Source organism: Mastigoproctus giganteus, chromosome 7, assembly GCF_048544385.1.
Source record: "Mastigoproctus giganteus isolate SK-2022 chromosome 7, ASM4854438v1, whole genome shotgun sequence".
Lineage (NCBI taxonomy): Eukaryota > Metazoa > Arthropoda > Arachnida > Uropygi > Thelyphonidae > Mastigoproctus > Mastigoproctus giganteus.
This window is the reverse complement of record NC_143581.1, coordinates 73,199,637-73,220,313: the sequence shown is the minus strand read 5'-3', so window position 1 is coordinate 73,220,313 and position 20,677 is coordinate 73,199,637. Positions and strand designations below refer to the sequence as shown.

At 38.0% G+C, this 20,677-nt stretch overlaps 1 protein-coding gene across 1 annotated transcript in view; it reads left to right on the top strand.

Moving 5' to 3' along the window:
- LOC150082991 (acidic phospholipase A2 homolog) overlaps positions 1–16,365 on the top strand; it is a 63,424-nt gene extending 47,059 nt beyond the window's left edge. Inside the window, exons 3-4 of the mRNA XM_090376964.1 lie at positions 3,640–3,761; positions 16,136–16,365. Of these exons, the coding sequence (XP_090233090.1) occupies positions 3,640–3,761; positions 16,136–16,323 (310 nt within the window). The 3' untranslated portion in view covers positions 16,324–16,365. The remainder of the gene's footprint in view (positions 1–3,639; positions 3,762–16,135) is intronic.
- Positions 16,366–20,677: the final 4,312 nt, after the last annotated feature.

The window sequence follows — 20,677 nt, the reverse complement described above, 5'->3', positions numbered from 1 at the left end:
GGGACAAGTTGTATTTAGTTAGTATGTATTTACTTAACAGTTGCCATACTAATTTAAGTGAGAGACATTTGTCTTGTATAGGTCTTGTATTTTCTTGAGACGTATTTTCTTTCAGAGGAAAAAAGGAATGTAACAGCCACCTACAATCCAAGAAACAATGGATGTAGAACGTAAGGGGGTATAGGACGAGTCTGTCCTGGAACTTTTTGAGAAAGAAGAAGAAGATATGGATACAGGCTAATGCCCAGTCTTTCCAAAGAGAGATAAATCCAGGACTGAGAAAACAAAGCCCTCAGCCCTTTGGTAACCACCAGATGGACCCAATAAATCTAAATAATGGGTGCATTTATTCTACAATGGAATTCCTGGGAATTCCATAGAGTGAGCACGAGCCAACTTGCTTTTGTTTACAGGAGATGTATTTAAAGGCAATTAAGGACCCTTACTTATATAACTGTTCAGTTATTCACGAAGACAGAGCTGGGGATGGACCTGCCCAAGGAAGAGCTGCTGTCCTTGTGGGTAATCACACCCCCTTTCAAGCTATGCCACTTACCACTAACCTGGAGGCTGTAGCAGCTCGTCTTACAGTAGGGTTCCTCTTAACTGTTTACTCCATCTATTTGCCACTTGGGAACGACATCCCCCAGGCAGAACTTTATGATCTCATTAAGCAACCCTCTTTTCTATTATTTGGGGATGTCAACAGACATAATACTCTGTGGGGTAGTTCTAACATCAATAGAAGAGGGCAGAATATCGAGCGATTGCTTGAAAACAATGATCTCGCCCTTCTAAATGTGGGATCTAACCTTTTTCCACATGGCTACTCGTACATTTATTACCATTGATCTTTCCATATGCTCCACTTCCCTCCTACCTCTTTGTACATGGGAGGTTGAAGAAAACCTTTATAGTAGTGATTCACTTCCCCGTGTTATCCACCATTTCTAATGGGAGACAATGGCACCAGTCGAGGATACCACGTTGGAAGACCAATCACGCCGACTGGAATGCCTTTCGACATCTGGCAAATTTTGACATCAACACAGTCAGTCAGGAGCCTATCAATGATGCGGTTACATACATCATAGAAAGTATCATCCATGAAGCTGCAACTGCTATTCCAAAAATGTCCACCTGGTTTGCGCCATTTCCCAAACCTTGGTGGAATGTTGAATGCAAAGCAGCATAAAAGGCACAAAACAAAGCTTGGGGGATATTCCAAAGATATCATACCACAGGCAATCTTCTAGCCTTTAAACATGCATGAGCCAAAGCATGATACATCCATCGTCAGAGTCAAAAGGAATCGTGGATCCATTTCACATTCTCAATTACCCAGACAATCAGCACTAAGGTGGTCTGATCGTTTTGAACAGTTCTGAATTACTTAGTGGATTGTTGCTCAGTCTTATTGTAATTGTGACCGTTTAAGGCATACTGAAAACTGAATTTATAATACTTTATTTATTTCTGTAGATTATCATTAGTATTTTTGGTAATTCCTTAAAGAATAACCGTATGTTTGTCTGTCTACTATACTGGCCCTAATTATTTGTTCCTCCTTGGCAGTATTATTTTAATGCTACAGATATTAATTATACTGATCATATGAGTACAGGCATACCTCGAATAACGAATAGGATGCGTTCCACGAAATTACTTCGTTAAGCGAAACTTCGTTTTCAGAGGTAAAAATACTATGGCCAGAATAGGGATACGTTCCTACGTAAAGAAAATGAAAAGCTTTTTTTTCGAACAAAGAAAAGTTTTATTAAATAAACAGTCAACTTACATACAAAGTGAAATCATATTTTAAAATATGAGTCTAAAGTTGATTGTTTATGCTCTTTTTCTCTTTCATTTAACAATTGCCTATACGGAGTTATTGCATTTAACACTGATCGCTTAACAATAACACTTCTTCCTAAATCAGGATCATTTTCACTAAAAAAATTTAAAACATTTTCAATGTCATTTAAGCACCTTTTTAAATCTTTGGTTGTTAACACTTTTTCAGCAGGAACTTCTTTAACTTCGTCTTCATTATCTTTGTCTTCGTTGCTAACAAGGTTTTCTAAATCTTCCACTGAAAAACCATCATCTTCTGCATTCAATAAATTTCTAACATCCTCTTCATCGACATTTTCGAAACCTATTGATTGAGCCATCTGGATAACTTCATTTCTGATTTCTTGGATGTTATTTTCTTCTTCTATTACAACTTCTGGCCATATTTTGCGCCAAACTCCATTTAAGCATTTCTTAGTGACTTCTTTCCAAGAACTATCAATGTTTTCAATTGTGTTTTTAATGGTGTAGTTTTTCCAAAAAATTTTAACTGTCATTTCCTCTTTATCCTCTAGTTCAGTTAAACTGCTTAATGTTCGACGCAGAAAATAAGCTTTAAATGATGCTGTTACTCCCTGATCCAATGGTTGAATCAGGGAAGTTGTGTTTGCTGGAAGAAACACAACTTTGACAGGAATGCATGTGTCCAACGTGTTAAGATCAGTAGGATGTCCCGGAGCATTGTCTAACAACAAAAGAGCTTTTTCTTCAAAGTTGTTTTTTTTGACAATACCGCTTTACTTCAGGACAAAAGTGGTTAACAAACAAATCAGTAAATAACTCCTTGGTAACCCACGCTTTTCTATTTGCTTTCCATATTACAGGTAAATTCATTTTTATGTTACCTTTTAACGCCCTCGGATTTTCTGAATGGTAAACTAATAACAATTTTAATTTATAATCGCCAGAGGCATTTGATCCAAAGAGTAACGTTAAACGGTCTTTGGCTGCTTTGAACCCAGCAGCTGATTTTTCTTCAATAGAAATGAAGCTTTTTGTTGGTAGCCGTTTCCAGAACAAACCGCTTTCGTCAACATTGAACACCAAATTTGGAAAATTTTCACGTTCAATTATTTCCTTAGTTTTCTGGAAACTTATTTGCAGCTTCTCCTGTTAATTTTACACTATGAATCCTGGCCCGTTTTTTAAATTTCTCGAACCAACCACGAGAAGCCCCAAAGCTTTCCGTAATTTCTTCAGTTTGTTTAGATTTCAGGTGATTAAACTGGAATATTTTTTTTATGTTAAATGGGGCTTGAAATTGCCGACTTCGTTATATCGAAGCTTCGTTATCAGAGGTAACGTTAACCGAGGTATGACTGTATAATAATTATTAATTATACTAATTATATTATATTTATTATAATTTGAAGGGTTATAGTTGAAAGGATGAACTCCTTTGGATTTCAACCTTCCAACTTGGAGAATTCCTCAGTTTAAAAATGTTTCCCATAGGCAGAGTAAAATATATATAAATTCTGAAATAGTACTTAAAATCATCTTTAACTTATGTATATGTATCTTTTCATTTGTATTTGTGTAGTTAATATTTCATAAACCTTCAGTCATTTTTCCTTCAAATAAGTTTTCCCTCATAAGAGGTTCTAAACCTCCAGTCCCTTTAAAAACTTCTTATCTGGGTTCTACTGTATTTATAAAAATCAGCTTCAAGAACACAAGCCTTTCTAACGCCTTTTTTTTTTTTTTTTTTTTTTTTCTTTTGTTTATGTCAACTTGGTACAGTAATAAAGCTGTTTCGCATATAATCCTGCTATATTTTTACAGGTGCTGCATGATACACGACTACTGCTATGATGAAGCGAAACGCAAATGTGATACAAGTGAAAAGCAGAATATTTATTTCTCAAAATATAAATGGAAAATGATTGGGAAATCTATCATTTGCAGTAAGTATCTTTCTCTTTTATACATCTCACAATGCATTTTTGTAATGGAATCCATTTCAACAAAAGTCCTTGTATGATGATTACAGAGTTCTGATCATCTACACTTCAATATCATTGTATACTTGGTTATCAAAAGCGTTGGGACAATCACATGATATGAAAAATATTGACTATGCTAATGATGTAGAAAGGTAACAGTAGTGCATAACATAAATTGAACTGCAGAATGCAACTCATTCAGTTTTATGCAAAAATGCCAGGTGGAAAGAGCCAAAGGAATTAGAAAGCCAAAAAATATTTAGGTGGTATATGGTGGGCATGTTACTGGATTTCGGAGGTTCTGAAGTTCCCAAAGACTACTGTATGTAACACCATATGGAAGTTGAAGACAAAAGGAGATGTACAAGTTGAATCACAAAAAGGCCAACTGCAGGTCCTGATAATTCAGTGCGTGTGACAATTTGTATGACAAACTGGAGGACGCGATAATTCAGTGAGCTATGCAGTAAATGGTTAATTTAGTGACCATGGCATTCTTATTTGAATTAATGAGCATTTTACTTTTTTAACACAGAGAGAAGGTTGGGAAACAAGAAGTTTCTTCCCGCTTTCTTTCACTTCTGTTATACAGAAGTGAAAGTAAAGTGGGAATGGAAGAAATGAATGTGGAGACAAGTTACTTGGCAAGCCAGAAGTAGACGTCATTAATGGATACTGGCTAGTTAATGTGAGCAATCTGACTTTTGTGTTGCAGCTTGCATTATACTTCTCTTGCTGAAAACAGTTAAAGTTTGTGATAAGCTAGCATCATGAATGGATTAAGGGCAGATGATTTGGGGGGAGGAACAGGCAGGTACACTTTCCTAGGCCCATACATTATAGAGGGTGTCTATACCCCAGAATTGGGGTACAGATGCCTACAGCAAAAAGCACCTGGGCCCTAGTGGGGCATTTTTTCTAGGGCTCATACCAGCTCTTAACCAATTGACGCTATTAGAACCAGAGATTAACATAATGGTGATTTCTAGTTATCGCTGACAACTGCACCTAAATATATCAGTTTTGATTACTGCACCTAAATATATCTACTAAATGTATATCAGTTACTTTTAATCCTATTTTTATCACTAATGAAAATAACTGAAGAAGATTTGAAATGAAGGAGATTTGAAGATTTGAAAATCACAATAGAAGTAATGGAAGAAATTTTCTTAGATTACAGGTTCAAAATTAACACAAAAAAGACAAAAATAATGGTTGCCAGAAAAGAAAATCAAAGAAAAACAGACAAGATAGAAATAGATAACAAGAAAATCAAACAAGTAAGTTCATTTGTATATCTGGGAAGCAACACACAATAGGATGGCAAGAGCCATTCAAAAATAAAAAGAATTGCAATAGCGAAGAAAGCATTTAGGGGAAAAAAAATAATTTATTTCAAGCAAGATAAACAAAAAAAAGAGGAAAAGATTTGTGAAAATATATATAGGAAGTATATTGCTGTATGGATGTGAAACATGGTCAATAACAGCAACAGACCAGGGGAGAATTGAATCATTTGAGATATTTTGCTGGAGAACCCTGATGAAAATCAACTGGAGAGACAAAAAGATGAAGAGGTTCTCAGAGTAGCTGAGGAACAAAGAATAATCAAGAAAATCATAATAAAGAGAACGATGTGGTTCCTAGGACATCTCTGGAGGCACAATGATTGGATAGTAGTAATAGTAGAGGAGGCAAGTGATGCAAGAAAGCAAGCTTATGTAGCATCAGCCAAAAAAAAAACATTTCACATATCCATTTCCTCTAAATGTTTGTTCAGTTCCTCCTTGAATCTATTTAAGCTATCAACTTCCACAACGACAGATGGAAGTTTGTTCCAGCAATCAACTACCCGCTGGCTAAAGGCAAATTTCTGCATATCTCTTATCACTCTTTCCTCAATTTAAATTTATGTCCCGTACGTAATCTGAACAAGAGGAAGAATCCCATCACAATTGAGCCTGCTCAACCCATTCAAGGCCATATACACCTCAATCAGACCACCTCGCCGATGCCTAGTCTCCAGATGCAACAATTTGCAGAAATTAAGCCTTTCTTGGTAAGACCACCCCTTCATTCCCCCTCACCAATCTTGTTGCCCTTCTCTTACTTGCTTAAGCAATCTACATCCTTCCTAAAATCCTCTTTATTATGATTTTCTTGATTGTTCTTTGTTCCTCAGCTACTCTGAGGGCCTCTTCATTTGTCTTTTTGTCTCTCCAGTTGATTTTCATCAAGGTTCTCCAGCAAAACATCTGAAATGCTTCAATTCTTCTCCAGCCTGTTGCTGTTATTGACCATGTTTCACATGCATACAGTAATATACTCTATATATAAGTTTTCACAAATCTCTTCCTCATTTCTGTTTATCTTGCTTGCAATATATGATTTTTTTTTCCCCTAAGTGCTTCCTTCACTAAACATACTAGAAGGACAGCTTGAAGGGAAAGGAAGCAGAGGACAACCAAGAACCACACCACTTGATGATGTGCTCTGACTTTCAAGAATGAACTACAGTGAAGTGAAACAAAAAGCCTAAATCTATTGTGAGTGGGAAAAAAAAAAGATCTCTATGGCGACAGGGCTTGACCATTAGAATGACGATGATGAATAAAAGTCTTAAATACTTAAGAGTAATGCACTTAAGGTTGTCACAAACATTCTCTCAGGTATGACAAGCTGGGCTTGCTACCTGAAAGATTAAAATGCTGATAGAACTGATATTCAGGTGACACTTGAGTCAGTTGACCAAATTACAGTCAGTCCGATCATTCTGCAGCAACCAAATGCTCTGCTTACACCTTCACGATAGTGGGAATATTAGTAACTCTGGATATAAGCCCCATGTGCAAGTCATGATATATGGCACATAGTATACTGGAGGAGGTAACCACTTGGTGTGAAACAATGTAAACAGGGGTCGAGATGTGGCATTCACACCACACAGAGGAATGCTACCGCTCTGTATTACCAGGCAATACTAGGTTCTCATCAAGAAGTGCAAAACCATTACTTTGCTTATTTGAAGGCTTGAAGTGGTGAAACCCATGTTTAGCCCTGAGAGCAAAGCTCCAGCAATTCCCCCCCCCCCCCAAACTCCCATCTTTCAGTATGATTAATTCCTTTTGAGGTTATGATGGGCATTGTGGTGAGATCAAATCTTCCTTACATTTTGAGGGTATGGCTTTAAAAGGTTTGTAGGCTGGCTGCTAGACAGCCCACTGGACAGAACCTATTAGTAACTCTTTAGGAGGCAGCGGATTAGCTAGTGTATAATCTCACTGCATCTACTTGGCTGAGTAGTGTTTATGCAAAGGGGAGGGGCCACTCTCAAGACTATGTTATGTCAAGGAGCTGAGCACATTCTTGCTGTGTGTTTGCCAAATCCAAAAATTTCATTACTTAATACATGTCCTCCCCACCTTTTTTAACTACCAAAAACATCATGAATGGTCAAACTAACAGAATAAACTTATCTGCAAAAAGTAAAGTGCAGCCATTATCAACCCACTGCAGGATGGAAGCCTCCTCAACAATTCATGTTGAGGGAAATGGACCATAATCTGCCATGCTGGTCCAGTGCGGGTTGGCAGATCGACCGTATTCAGCAGTCAGGGGCTTGAACCCCGGTCTACTCAAAGAGCGTGTGCTACTGCACTCCCGCTTATGCCCACTCGGCTACGGAGGCCAACTTTTCTGCAAAAAGATCCAAACCTAACAACTCTTCCTCGTTCATTTCACAAATATATAGTACATGGTCTCAGTTCCAATTTTAACAATGTCCATTTCCACTTACAATCTGCCTAACCCCACTTACTTTTCTGAGAGAATCCCAAATATCGGCTTATTTAAGCCATTGTTCATCTCAGCTGTTGCAACTCTCTGATATTCCCATTCAGACACTTAGTAATGATGAATTTTTTTATTTTCGATCTTCTCTGGCTTAAAACCTCTCTGCTCGACTCTGTCAAATTTATCTGTTGCCTCTATCATTCTCCCAAATCCACTAATCACTTGGAACTCTTTGACTTCCTCTCTTTGAAACCTGACTTTCTCTAGTCCAACTTTCTTAACAGTGAGGTAATTTTACTGGGTGATTTTAATGTTCACAACTCCAGCTGGCTTCATTGTAATACCACACAGTTGGTACATTTCTCTGGGGGTTACTGCTACCCATATGCAGTACTTTGCATTTGTCAACGTTAAACTTTAGTTGCCACTTCTCAGATCATCTGCCCAACTTTTCTAGATCCCGTTGCAGTAGCAGTAGCATATTGTCATTAACAACCCTTCCAACCTTTGTATCACTGCAAACTTTGACATTAAGCTTGATATACCCATCAATATCATTGATAAATATACAAAACAACAATGGGCCCAACACTGAAACCTGGATAATCCACTAATAACATTAGTCCATGTAGAGCAGTGTCCATTTATTACCACTCTCTGTCTTCTCCCACTCAACCATTCTTTTATCCACTGTAGCAACTTACCTTTAATACCATTCTGCTCCAATTTGTACAGTAGTTTTCCATGCACAACAATATCAAAATCTTTCCTGAAATCCAAGTATATGATATCAAAATTATTTTTTACATCCACTCCTTTGTGACTGCATCATAGTATCCAATGAAATTGGTCAGACAAGCCTTTCCCTTAACAAACCCATGCAGTGTCTGAACTATAACTGCAGTCTTGTCCAGTTTCTCCTGCATTACTTCTTTAACCAGAGACTCCATTAATTTCCCCACAACAGAAGTTAAACTAACTGGTCTGTAATTACTCGTGTCACCCTTCAATCCTCCTTTGTGAATTGGGGATACATTTGCACATCTCCAGTCCGTGGGGACTTCCCCTGAATCCAAGGATGATATCATAATTATGGCTAAGGGTTTGCTTACTTCCTTTGCCATCTCCTTTAATATAACTGGATAGATCCCAGCCACCCCGGGTGCCTTTCTTATGTTTAACTTCAACAATTTCTCCTCCACTTTGCTCTCAGTTCTAATATCTCATCCTTTATCTAAACCTTGGTTTTTCAATAAATGTGCTAAGAATGTTCAAGATAAGAATGTTGCATATCATAATTGGCTTGCATTCAAATCTCCAGGTTCATTTTCTGCCTAAACCAAAGCTTGCAACAATTGAAAATCACTTATTAATCAGTCCAAATGAACAGGCTAAAAGTAGAAAAACTGCTTCTTGTGCAAAACTGCAGTCAAGTAATTTGTTCTCTTGCCAAAGCTATTAGCTGCAACTAAATTTAAAGCTGACCTGCTAGCATCCTACTTTTCTTCTAACTCATGTATTGATGATCTTGGTAAACTATCTCCTGCCATTCACAGTATACACCATTCAGTGCCTCCAGTGGTCTTCCATCAAAATGGTGCAAAAACAATCTTGATGCCAAGAAAGCTTCAGTTCCTAAATGATATTTCTCACTTCTCAAAAACCTGTGTTCACTGCTGTTCTGTGCTGCCTTTTTACATTATCTTATTCCACTGGTGTTTTTCGTTCTGTGTGGAAATTTGCTGATATCCAGTCAGTTCATAAAAAGGATGACAAATCCCTCCCATTCAATTACATACAATTACTTTTAAGTAATGGAAAAAGCCATTAACCACCAACTCCAAAACTATCTAGAAACCTCCCATCTGATCAATGATTGCCAATACATATTCCGTCAGTATTGATCCACTTGCAATATACTGGCTTATGTTATCCATCTATGGACAAATTCAATGGACAAGTTTGGTGAAATTCAAGCAGTTGCTCTTGACATTTCAAATACTTTTGATCATGTTTGGCATAAAGGCCTTCTTAATAAGCTTCTATCTAATGGATTGCCAAATGTTTTTTGTAACTGGGTATCCAGTTTTCACTCTAACCACACACTGTGGGTTACAGTAGACTGCTCTCTGTCTTCCATCTTCTCCACTAATGCTGATGTTGTCCAAGGTTTGGTTCTTTCTCCCAGTCTTCTTCTCTTGTATATTAATGACCTTTCATTGACTAGAAATCCTATCCATAGTTTTGCTGATGAAAGCACATTGCATTCCACCTTTCAGTTTGAGAAACCATATCCTGCACAAATAGGTTTGACTTTTCACATATCCACCACAAATTCCTTAAGTGCATTAAATAACGAGACTGCATGTGCAGCCATTGCACACTAAGCACCAACTGCGAAACTAAGGCACAGCAGTTGACCTTGGACCTTTCCCTATTTGTTTGTCTGCCAATCACATTTCAACACACTCATTTGCTTTGCAGTGAGACAGGTTTTCATTATCCTGTGTTTCTGCAGTTTGCAGGAAAAACGACAAATAAAATAATTGAACAAGGAATCAACATCAAATTTTTAACAAAACTAAAGAAAACACCAACTGAAAATTACGAATTGTACATAGTGTTTGTGGGAAAGATACTATGGCAGGAGTTCTCGAATTTGAATGGCATTTTTTGAAGATGTTTTGATAAAAAACTGAAGAAGATCTAGACTTTCTGATTAATGTAATTACTTGCAATGAAAATTGGCTCTTTCAATAAAACACAGAAACTAAAAGACAATCAATGCAATAGAAGACAAAACAATTCCCTAGACCAAAAAAGGGGAAGAATGTCAAAATCAAAAATGAAAACAGTGCTTCTTGTTTCCTTCCATATTAAAGAAATTATTTTGGCTGAATACATTCCACCAAATCAGACTGTCAACGAAACATACTACACTGAAGTTTTGATAAGGCTGCGTGACATGAAAAAATTCAAAGGAAAGACCTGAAATGTGGAAGGATGGTTGGATCTCCATCAATGCTCCAGCATAAAAAACAAATCCCTGTGCACGAACATGCATTCTGTCCTACCTGCCAGACCTAGTACATTTTTTCTCTTCCCTAAACTGAAAAGTCTACTTAAGGGAATTCATTTTCAGTCCATTGAAAACAATCAAGAAAAAAAAAAAAAAAAGTGTTAAAAAGGCTTACAGAAGATTACTTCCAGAAATGTTTCTGGTTGAAAGAAACGGAAGGTAGCCCCATGTGCAAGCCTAAGGCGATTATTTTGAAGGAAATAACTTGTAAGTTTTATTATTTCATTTCATTATATTTCTTTATTTTCAAATATAATGAATATAATAAATGTATAATGCCATTATAGAAATAAAATAACACATATAATAAATATTATTTTATTATTATTATTAGCCATATGGTGCAAGGAAGCCTGAGGCTTATGCTGCACCAGCCAAAAAAAAAAAAAAATTCCGACATTACCCTGTGAGAGAGAGAGAGAGAGAGAGAGAGAGAGATGTTGATTTTTGATATTTATTACTTAAAGCAGTCCCAGCCAACCAATGGCGACCCCGCTGTCAGTTACACATAATTTAGCAGTACTCTTATATACTCCCTCTCCTGTTTGCCCAAGTACAGGGAGGGAAAGAACCTGCCATGACCAAAAAATATTGATATGAACAAAGTGAAAAATAATCAAATTACAAAAAAAATAAAATATATATATAATTAAATTTCAGACAAAGTCCAAACTTCATTGGAAAGATCTGCATCTGTTCACAGTCTGTTGGAAAGCCAGTAGCACTAGGAGCTGCCGAGAAGAGAAATACCAGTGCCAGGAGCTGCCAAGAGCAGAAATTCCAGCACAAGGAGCTGTCAAGAGCAGAAATTCTAGCACAAGGAGCTGTTAAGAGCAGAAATTCCAGCACAAGGAGATGCTGAGAACAGAAATGCCAGCACAAGGATCTGGAGTTGCAATGGATATAGCAGATTCAAGCCTCCATGATTTCATAGAATTCTAGGTAATTCGGCATACACCATACAGCATTACAAATCCAAGGCTTCCAGATGCAGAAGAGTCTTCCGCCTAAGAAATATTGCAGTTGCAAAGGCTTGGAAAGCCAAGAAGTTCTCCTGTTTATCAACTAGAATTGTTTCGCAGCCTTCTGCCATAAGATTCAGATTACTAATCCGAGATACCAATTCAATTCGTAGATCGCAGTACTCCTCACAGTTGTATATAATATGTTCCCATGATTCTCTTTCACCACAATGGCAACTAGATCTTTCATTAATTCCTAAATCATGCAACTTTGCATTAATTGAACCATGACCAGTTAATAAGAACATAGCTTGTAAGTTTGAGGCAAACCATTTGAATTTTATCGAGGATGCATTTCTAAAATCTGGGAAAAACTTTTGTGTAATCTGCCCTTTATCACAAACACTCCAATGCTCTTGCCAGACTTTGACCAAAGCATCCCAGATTCTTGTCCTTTCCTTCCTGGGATCTGCCAAAATGTCCACCTGTATATTCAGAAAAGAACAGGGAATGCCACAGTGGATGAAGTAAGCCAATGCACAATACAATAAATGCAGATCAATAGACAATTTTCCAGTCACAATCTGCAAACCTGGGGTCGACACAGTTCTGCATGCCATGCACATCCTAAGGAGCATTACTCTTTGAATGGAACTGAGCTTTCTAGTAAATACTTTTCCACTTACATGTTCAAACCAAATTGGTGTGCCATACATTACCATGGGGATAAATACACATTCATATAGCAAGTTCAGCACCTTACCTTTTATTCCCCAGTCAACTCTAGTGATTCGAGTAATCATCCCAATAAATTTCCTCACCTTTTCTGATAGATAAGTAACATGTGAGTTGAAAGTCAATGATCGGTCAAACATAATGCCTAGATATTTTAACTGACTTGCTGATTTTAGGCTCGACCCATTCATTCTAACAACCGGCGGTCTTCTACTCAAAAATTGATCCTTAAAGACCATTGTCCTTGTTTTGATTCCTGATACAGTCAGTTTATGTAACCTACACCAGTTATTAAGTTCAAACAAAACTTGCTGTGACCTGGTTTCTAGTTGCATCCATGTATAAGCAACACAAGATCATCGGCATATGCCACCATCTCTGTATGCTCGAAGGCCCTACGCAACCAGTCCTCCAAAACTAGGTTCCACATTAGTGGTCCAAAAGCCGATCCTTGTGGGCGTCCCCTGGTCACCTCTTGCACAATAGAATCAACCGACGACTTAACAGTTACTGTACGGTGCATGAAGTAGTCCTTTACCACCCTAAAGATCTTAGTTGAACAGCCTGCAAGTCTCAACATCATAAGAACGCTGCTCCATTGAATGGAGTCAAAAGCTCCCTCAAAGTCAATAAAGATTCCAAGGACATACTTACTGTTCAAGCCTAATATATAGTTTCGCAATGCCCAAAGCCCATCTTCTGTTCCACGACCTGGAAGTAAAACCATATTGTCTGCCAGACCAGCCTAAGTTTTTTTCAGTATAAAGAGAGAGTCAGAAGTAGAAGGGAATCACCAAGAAAGAGAAGAATGATGACATTCAGCTCAGGACCCTGGGTTTGCCAAGCCCATACTCACCAGATGTGAGCCCCTGGGGTGGATATACAGTCTAAGCTCTTTACAGCAACCCTCATTTTAATGTCCCAACATGTTATAACATCCTACCTGGTTGGTCCCCGGCAAATTTCTCATTAACCTAATGCTATTTTACATTCAGTATTGTGCCTCATACATAAGATCATCAGGCACATAATCAGCACCCCAGATATAATTGACTCCATTACCATGCAAAGGAAACTTGAAACCACTATCTGGCTTAACACTATGTCCAAGATCCTTGATGAATTGGTCATTGAGGACCACTACTACCCTAACCATGATGCTCAGTCTCAGATAATTCCCAGGAAGAAGACTTCACCAACATGGAGGTTGCTGAAGCCATCAGCAAAATCAAACTGGGTAAAACTCCAGGCCTTGACCTGATTGAGCGCAAAGTAGTGCAGCGAGTCTGGTCAACTATCCCAGAACTTCTTATGGATCTGTTTCATTCCTGCCTTCGTGAGGGCTGCTTCCCAGACACCTGAAAGCAAGCAAACCTCCAACTCATCCCCAAAGTGGCCACCTCCTCAAACCTAACTGCTGTTTACTATCCTATTGAACTTCTTCCAACTCTGGGGAAGGTTCAGGAATGGCTTCTTTCCAGATTTTCAACCAGGTATCAGGAAAAAGGGCTATGTTCTCCAAACCAGTTTGGCTTCGGACCTGGGTGATCTACAACAGATGCACTATTACAGCTTAGCAAGATAAGGGAAAAATCTGAATTCAAATATGTTTTGGCATTTTTCGTTGATTTCAAGGCAGCGTTTGACTTGGTCTGGTGGTCTCATCAATTACTTCACTGGCAGGAAAACCACTATCAAGACTCTCTTCCATAGCATAACCAGGTCCACATCTAGAGGCTGCCCTCAAGGCCTCTTAGGCCTGGCTGTATGGAATATGGTCCTGGATGAATGGCTCTGCAACACCTTCCAGCTTACCTCCATGTTTGCATACATGGACAATCTCGCCATTCTCATCAAGGGGGTCCACCTGGGCTGCCCTCGAGTTGCAGGCAAAGATGTCCTGTTTGCTCTTGCACATTGGACAGAACTACATAAACTGACTATCTCCACCACTAAAATGAAGGTGCTCCTCATCAAGGGAACTCTGGACATATGTAGACCTCCAGTTATTTGCATTCGTGGTAAATCCCTCAAATCCTGCATCACAATAAAATATCTTGGAGTCATACTGGACCACAAATGGACATTTTATCCACACCTGGACTACATCAAATCTAAAGTAAAGAAGTAGAGATGCTCGCTAGGGTCACCCACAAGGACTGGGACTCAAAGGAAGGTCCCTCAGTCTGCTGTTTTCCTCCTGATAACAAGTTATGGTGCCCCCATCTGGTTTCGAAGCGTAGACAGAATAATGTTTGCAAACAAAGTCAACCAAATCCAGTGGCTCTTCTTATGTATGACCAGGACTTGCAGAACCACATCTACTCCAGCTCTCCAGGTGATCTGTGGCACCCTCCATCTAGATCTCTACAATGCCTTCTGTAGCCTCCTACATGCAGTGAGGTCTAACATTCTAACTAACTTTTTCAGTATATCCACCCTTGCAGAGGACAATTACTTTTTGGATAAGAGTTTGTGGTCAAATTTATGGCAGACCCACTGGTCCTCTGGATGCAAAGGCAAAGAAATCAGAAAATTCATTCTTGACATTAGCCACTTAAACAAACATACCATGGCCTAGTTTACTCTAAACCTGAAAACCACTTTTATGTTGACAAAGTCACGACTCCATTAAAGTCTGTCTCGAACAGCTTGATCTTCTGCCTGTGTGATGAGAGGAAAGACTGGGCCCACCTCCTGCAAGACTGAACAGTTTACCTTAAGCTCAGATAGCAGCTCCTAGTCCAGACCAACCTTCCCGCCCTTTATCCACCTCATTCCCTAACTGGCGACAAGGAAGCATTTAATGCCTTCATACAAGTTTCAAGCATAGAAGAAATCTTCTGGCCACTGCCCCCACTAGCTCCAGAGAAAACCACCTTTGCTTGAACCCTGTTGTAGTCTCTCAGGTGCTGAACCTCAACTTCATGCTAACCCTTCACGGTTGAATCTCTTGCTGATACCACTGTGATGGCATGGGATTTCTCCACATAGGCCCCCCTCCTTGTGCTTGCACTCTCCACTTTGGGGCAGGAGTGGACCGGGGTTCAAGCCCGTCACTACTAAATACGATAAATATTTGTATTGACGATTTATTGTAAACTCTACTGACTTGGTTGTCGTGCCGGAGTATAAACAGAAAATTTATTTGTCTTCAACACAACAATTTCTGGCATTTACAGTGTTCTGTATTTCTTCACAGCGTACATATGGCGCAGATGTGGGAACCACGGGTGGCGCCTGACCCTAATACTATGCACACTATGATCTAAACCTGTCATGCTAAAGGTGTCAAATTTGATAGGTAGAAGTAATGGTAGAAAATAAAAAAAAATAAAATCGATATACGAATCGCATGATAATCGATTATCATGCGATATATCGCATATCAAAACTTTATTTATTTATGCTGTTTTAACTTCTCGACCGACCGACAAGGTCACTTAATTTCTTCTGGGTTATGTGTACCCAAACCGGCACAAAAGAGTTAATTACAAGTTTCAACTGGTTCGAACGTATAGTGCCGGAGCTAGAATAAACAATTCTAAATACATTATTTTAGTCATTGAAGTTTTTAATAATAACGTTTCTTCTAATATTAATCTATTTTTTTTTTTTTTTTTTTTTGATTGGTGCAGCACAAGCCTCGGGCTTCCTTGCACTATGTGGGTAATAATAATAATATCTGCAATAAATTTTAATTACTCAGGTTTTTTTTTTAAATTTGATACCATTAATCAATTTTAATTTCTCTTTATTTTTAGATGATAATAACAACCCCTGTGTGGCTGCTACATGTGCGTGCGATCGTCAACTAGCTTACTGTTTGAGAGATCACATCGAAGATTTCAACAGAAATAACAAACATAAAGACCTATTTTATCACATACGAAATGATGATACTAAAGCAGACGAGGCCCTAGAATTTTCACTTTTAGCGCCAAATGACTAGGCCTGGGTGAATATCGTGTGATAAAAGAAAAACTGAAAATATCGTCAAATAATTGTTGCTTAACAATTGTGCCTTAATTTGGTTTCATGGTAAAAATTAAAATTTCAAGAAACTGTAAACAGTTTCTTAATTTCTGTTTACAGCAGAAAAAAAAAAAAAAAAATTCGGGTAGTCCATTGGACAACTCGTTATGATAACTACTTCTGAAATCGAAATTAATACGAATAAAATCTGTTGCAAAATGAGCACATCAAAAATAGAAAGCATAGGCAAATTTTTTGAGAGTAAGAGTGAGGAAAACCATAGTCAATTGAAAAAAAAGATAAACTGTAAGAGATGGTATATAGCTAATATTATTAAAAGCACTAACAATCGTTACGCATTTACTATTGCCCAATAATAATATTACTTCATTATCGAACATTGGAACACTACTCGCAACTAACAATAGCCAGGTAGCAAAAAAGAGCATTTTGCTACCTGGCTATTGAATTATATCGCCAAATCGAGGGTTTAGTGTCAAATAACGTACAAAATTGGATTTTTTTTTTTTTTTTTTTTTTTTTGAGATAACTTTAGATTTACTTTATGCAAATAACAATGCATATCACATCATAGAACTGCATCGCTCCAGTACTTTAAAATTAGCTTGGACCTTGGGCTGTAAGTGCATTTCCGATAAACTAAGAATAAGGCAAATGACTTTTTCTTGGGTAATTACGAAAAGCGTTCACTACAAAATGATTTTGTAGTTAACTTTGTTTGACACTAAACCTTCGAAAAAATATATATCTAGTATAAAATCATAGAAACAAAATATTGCGAAATATAGTACTTTTAACATTATAACATAAACTAAAAATATGCAATGAAAGTGTATTATTTTAATTGAATTTTTCTCGCTCTGGAGGACCTTTCAAAAGCAGGGTAAGAAAAATTCATAGCGCTATTTCTATATTTAGGCAAGATTCTATTAGACAATACTCATGAATGAATTGGAGAAGTTGTAAAGGGGTTACAGATTTTATATCCTGCAGAATTGATAAAACATGATTTTTCAAATATCTGTTGATATTTCAACAGATATTTGAAAAATTGTTTATCCTCCAGCACTGGAGAACAAACCAAAAAGCTCAGAGGTGTGACGACACAAAACGGGCCATACTTTAAAGAAGTTTGTAATTAGAGTTTCTCTGTTATTTTAGAAATTTGTAAAGCACTGTTCCTTCCTGATATTTTTTTTCGTAAGTGATTATAAATCCCTTTTTTTTTCACTCTCATAAAATCACAAAAATTTCTGGAATCGTAAGTAGCACGTACAAAGATAACGCAGTATTTCTTTTAATAAAATTTTTATTATTTTTTTTAAACAAAGAACACGAGTTGACCAGCAGCTGTTATCCGTGTCGGGAATATGCCTTAATCTTTTGACTGGCTATAGAAAGAAGTTGACTAGCATGACTTCTCGGTGTGTGGAATAGGTGGCTGCATATGATTTACGTTCCACCTACATTGTGGAAAGGTAATCCCTTTAACTCTTAATTAGCCGCTTTTTAATTGCTTAAATCGCCTAAAGGCCAGAGGTGGTAACAAAGCATACAAAAGTTAAGTCTCTCGTAATCCGTTATAAGGAAATTTTCTTCATTCTATAGAAACTTTTAAATGTAATTACCAAAAGGAATAAAAAAAATTCGCTATAAAGAAGTTCGTTAAACACAGGTCGACTGTAATTAAATCGAAAATGAAGCAATTTTAAAATATATAACTGGTCGAATGCACCCTTAAAATGCTGCTGGGGCTATCGCCCCGCTCACCCTACCGTAATTCTGGCTCTGATTGCTTCATAAATCTTGCATTGCATAAAAATTACACAGATCTTTTATTTTAATTCGTTCCATTTAGCTTGTTCTCGTTTGCCGTGTAATGGTGTTACGATAATTTTTAAGCAGGTTAGCAAAAGCAAATGAAGAAATTTATTAAAGTCTTTATTTGCTTTGAAGCTATTCTGGATAGCCCAATTGACATTTACTGCAGTTTGAAGAATGTCACCGTCGCCAGAATTTCGGTCCATCCGAAAAAATTCAAGGTCGTTAGCATAAGCTAAATAGTAACTGTTACAATCTTTTGGTCTTTTAAGAGCTCATTTGTACTAGTATATATTACAAAAATAAGAGGATCAAGACCCCTTATCAAGATCAAGGCCCTGAGGAATTCCAGTCTTTAAAAATGAATTCTTCTGTTTGGTTCTTCTGGTTTGATATATGATCATTTTGAATTTGCAATCCCGGATGTAGCCATGACAAGAATGAATCTCTTACAACATAAAAATATAGTTTTCTTACAAATAACTTCGGCGAGATAGAGTCAAAGGCCTGGACAAAAAAGTGTAGATCACGTATAGATGGCTGATGTAATCACCATGGAAAAGAGGTCATGGTATTACTACAGCCAAGGAACGTTTTGGAAGATTACAGAAATAGATGGAAATAGGAAGATCTTAAAAGAGGGCGAAGTAGTAGGGATGGGAAAACAAGTCTTTTGGCTGATTCGACTGAGTCGAGTCATTGACTGTAGTCGGTGACTTGATTCATCGAGTCACTTCGAAATGATCATCATTCAGCATAGTAGCAGTAGCCAGTAGTGAGTGAGGGATTTATTATTATTATTATTAGCTATATGGTGCAAGGACGCCTGAGGCTTATGATGCACCAGCCAAAAAAAATTCAAGTTACCCTAAGAGAGAGAGAGAGAGAGAGAGAAGTAGAAGGGAATCACCAAAAAAGAGAAGAACGATGATATCTAGCTCAGGACCCTGGGTGTGCCAAGCCCATACTCACCAGAAGTGAGCCCCTGGGGTAACTGAATCACTGATTCTATTCACTGAATGTCCAAGAGATGTGATATCCAACCTACCTGACAGAAATAATAGGTAACTTTATGTAAATGAACGATTCTATGCAGTGAACCTAATGCAAATAAAATTATTCGAAAAAAAAAAACCCTTTGTGGTGGGTGTCAGTCCATTTGGTAAATAATAGGTATACTGCTGACACCTTATGTAATAAGCACAATTGAATGAACGTTATCAAATAATTTTGTAGTTTCTGAAAAAGTCGAATGAATACGTGATTAAAGCACCATTTCTTCAGGGCCGGCCTTAAGTCCCAATAAGTCCCCTTGAGCGCTTGTGTACGCTTACTTGTTCTACGGGTACCATTAATATGCTGTAGCAAAGACCTTGGATTTGGAAAAAATAATAACGGAGTTTGTAGAGAGAAAAACCAGAAAGATTAAGCTTTAAGTAAAAACAGAAACTCTACAGTTATACACCAATGAGCAAAAACATTATGACCACCTACTTAATATGATGTTGGTCCTCCACGTGCAGCCAAAACAGCTCGTACCCGATGAGGCATGGATGCTACAAGATTTCTAAACGTGTCTTGTGGTATCTGGTACCAACACGTAACCAGCAGATCCTTTAACACCTGTAAGATCAGTGGTTGAGACAACGCAGATCGGAGTTGCTATTCAAACACAAACCCCAGATTCTCGATGGGATTGATGTCTGGAAATTTGGAGGCCAGAGCAATACCTGGAAATCTTCCTCACGTTCCACGAACCAGTCTCGGATATTCCAGGCGATGTAGCATTATCCTACTGAAAGACGGCACTGCTAGAGGGGGAAGACCGATGTCATGAAAGGGTGTACCTGGTCAGCAATTATGTTTAGGTATGTATGTATGTATTTATTTGTATAGGACAGCACTTGGAACGTTTGCTCATCTCCGCCTGGTTTCACTTTTAAGACACAGGACTCTGTAGAAATGGCCAGAAATGAACTGGCTGTTTGGCTACCTGGAATCAGCATGTCGGACACGTGCCACCACAACTACAGGAAGGTAGACAAGGGGCTACCAGCCAGCAGCAGCAGCAGCAGAAGAGAGGGACTCCAAGAGCCCATCAAAGTTAGAGCCAGAGACTCTAGTAGCGGTAGCTCAAGAAACCAAAAATTGTTATTAAAAAAAAAAAAAAAAAGTATCTTGACAACTATACAAAAATTAAATACTGTACTCAAAATAACCTCAACATATTGAGGTAAGCAAATGATACGTTGAGGTTTCAAAGTAAACAGAGCAAGTTTAGGTAGGTGGTAGACGTCATAGTACCCGGCACATGGATTACTGAACCTAGGATATCCCAGAAGAACATCGTCCGAAGCATGACACCGGCTTGTTCTCGTCCCACAATGCATTCAGGCACCATCACTTCCCCAGGTAAACGATGCGCACGTACCTCGCCGTCCACATGGTGCAACAGGACACGTGATTCATTGGACCAGACGACCTTCATC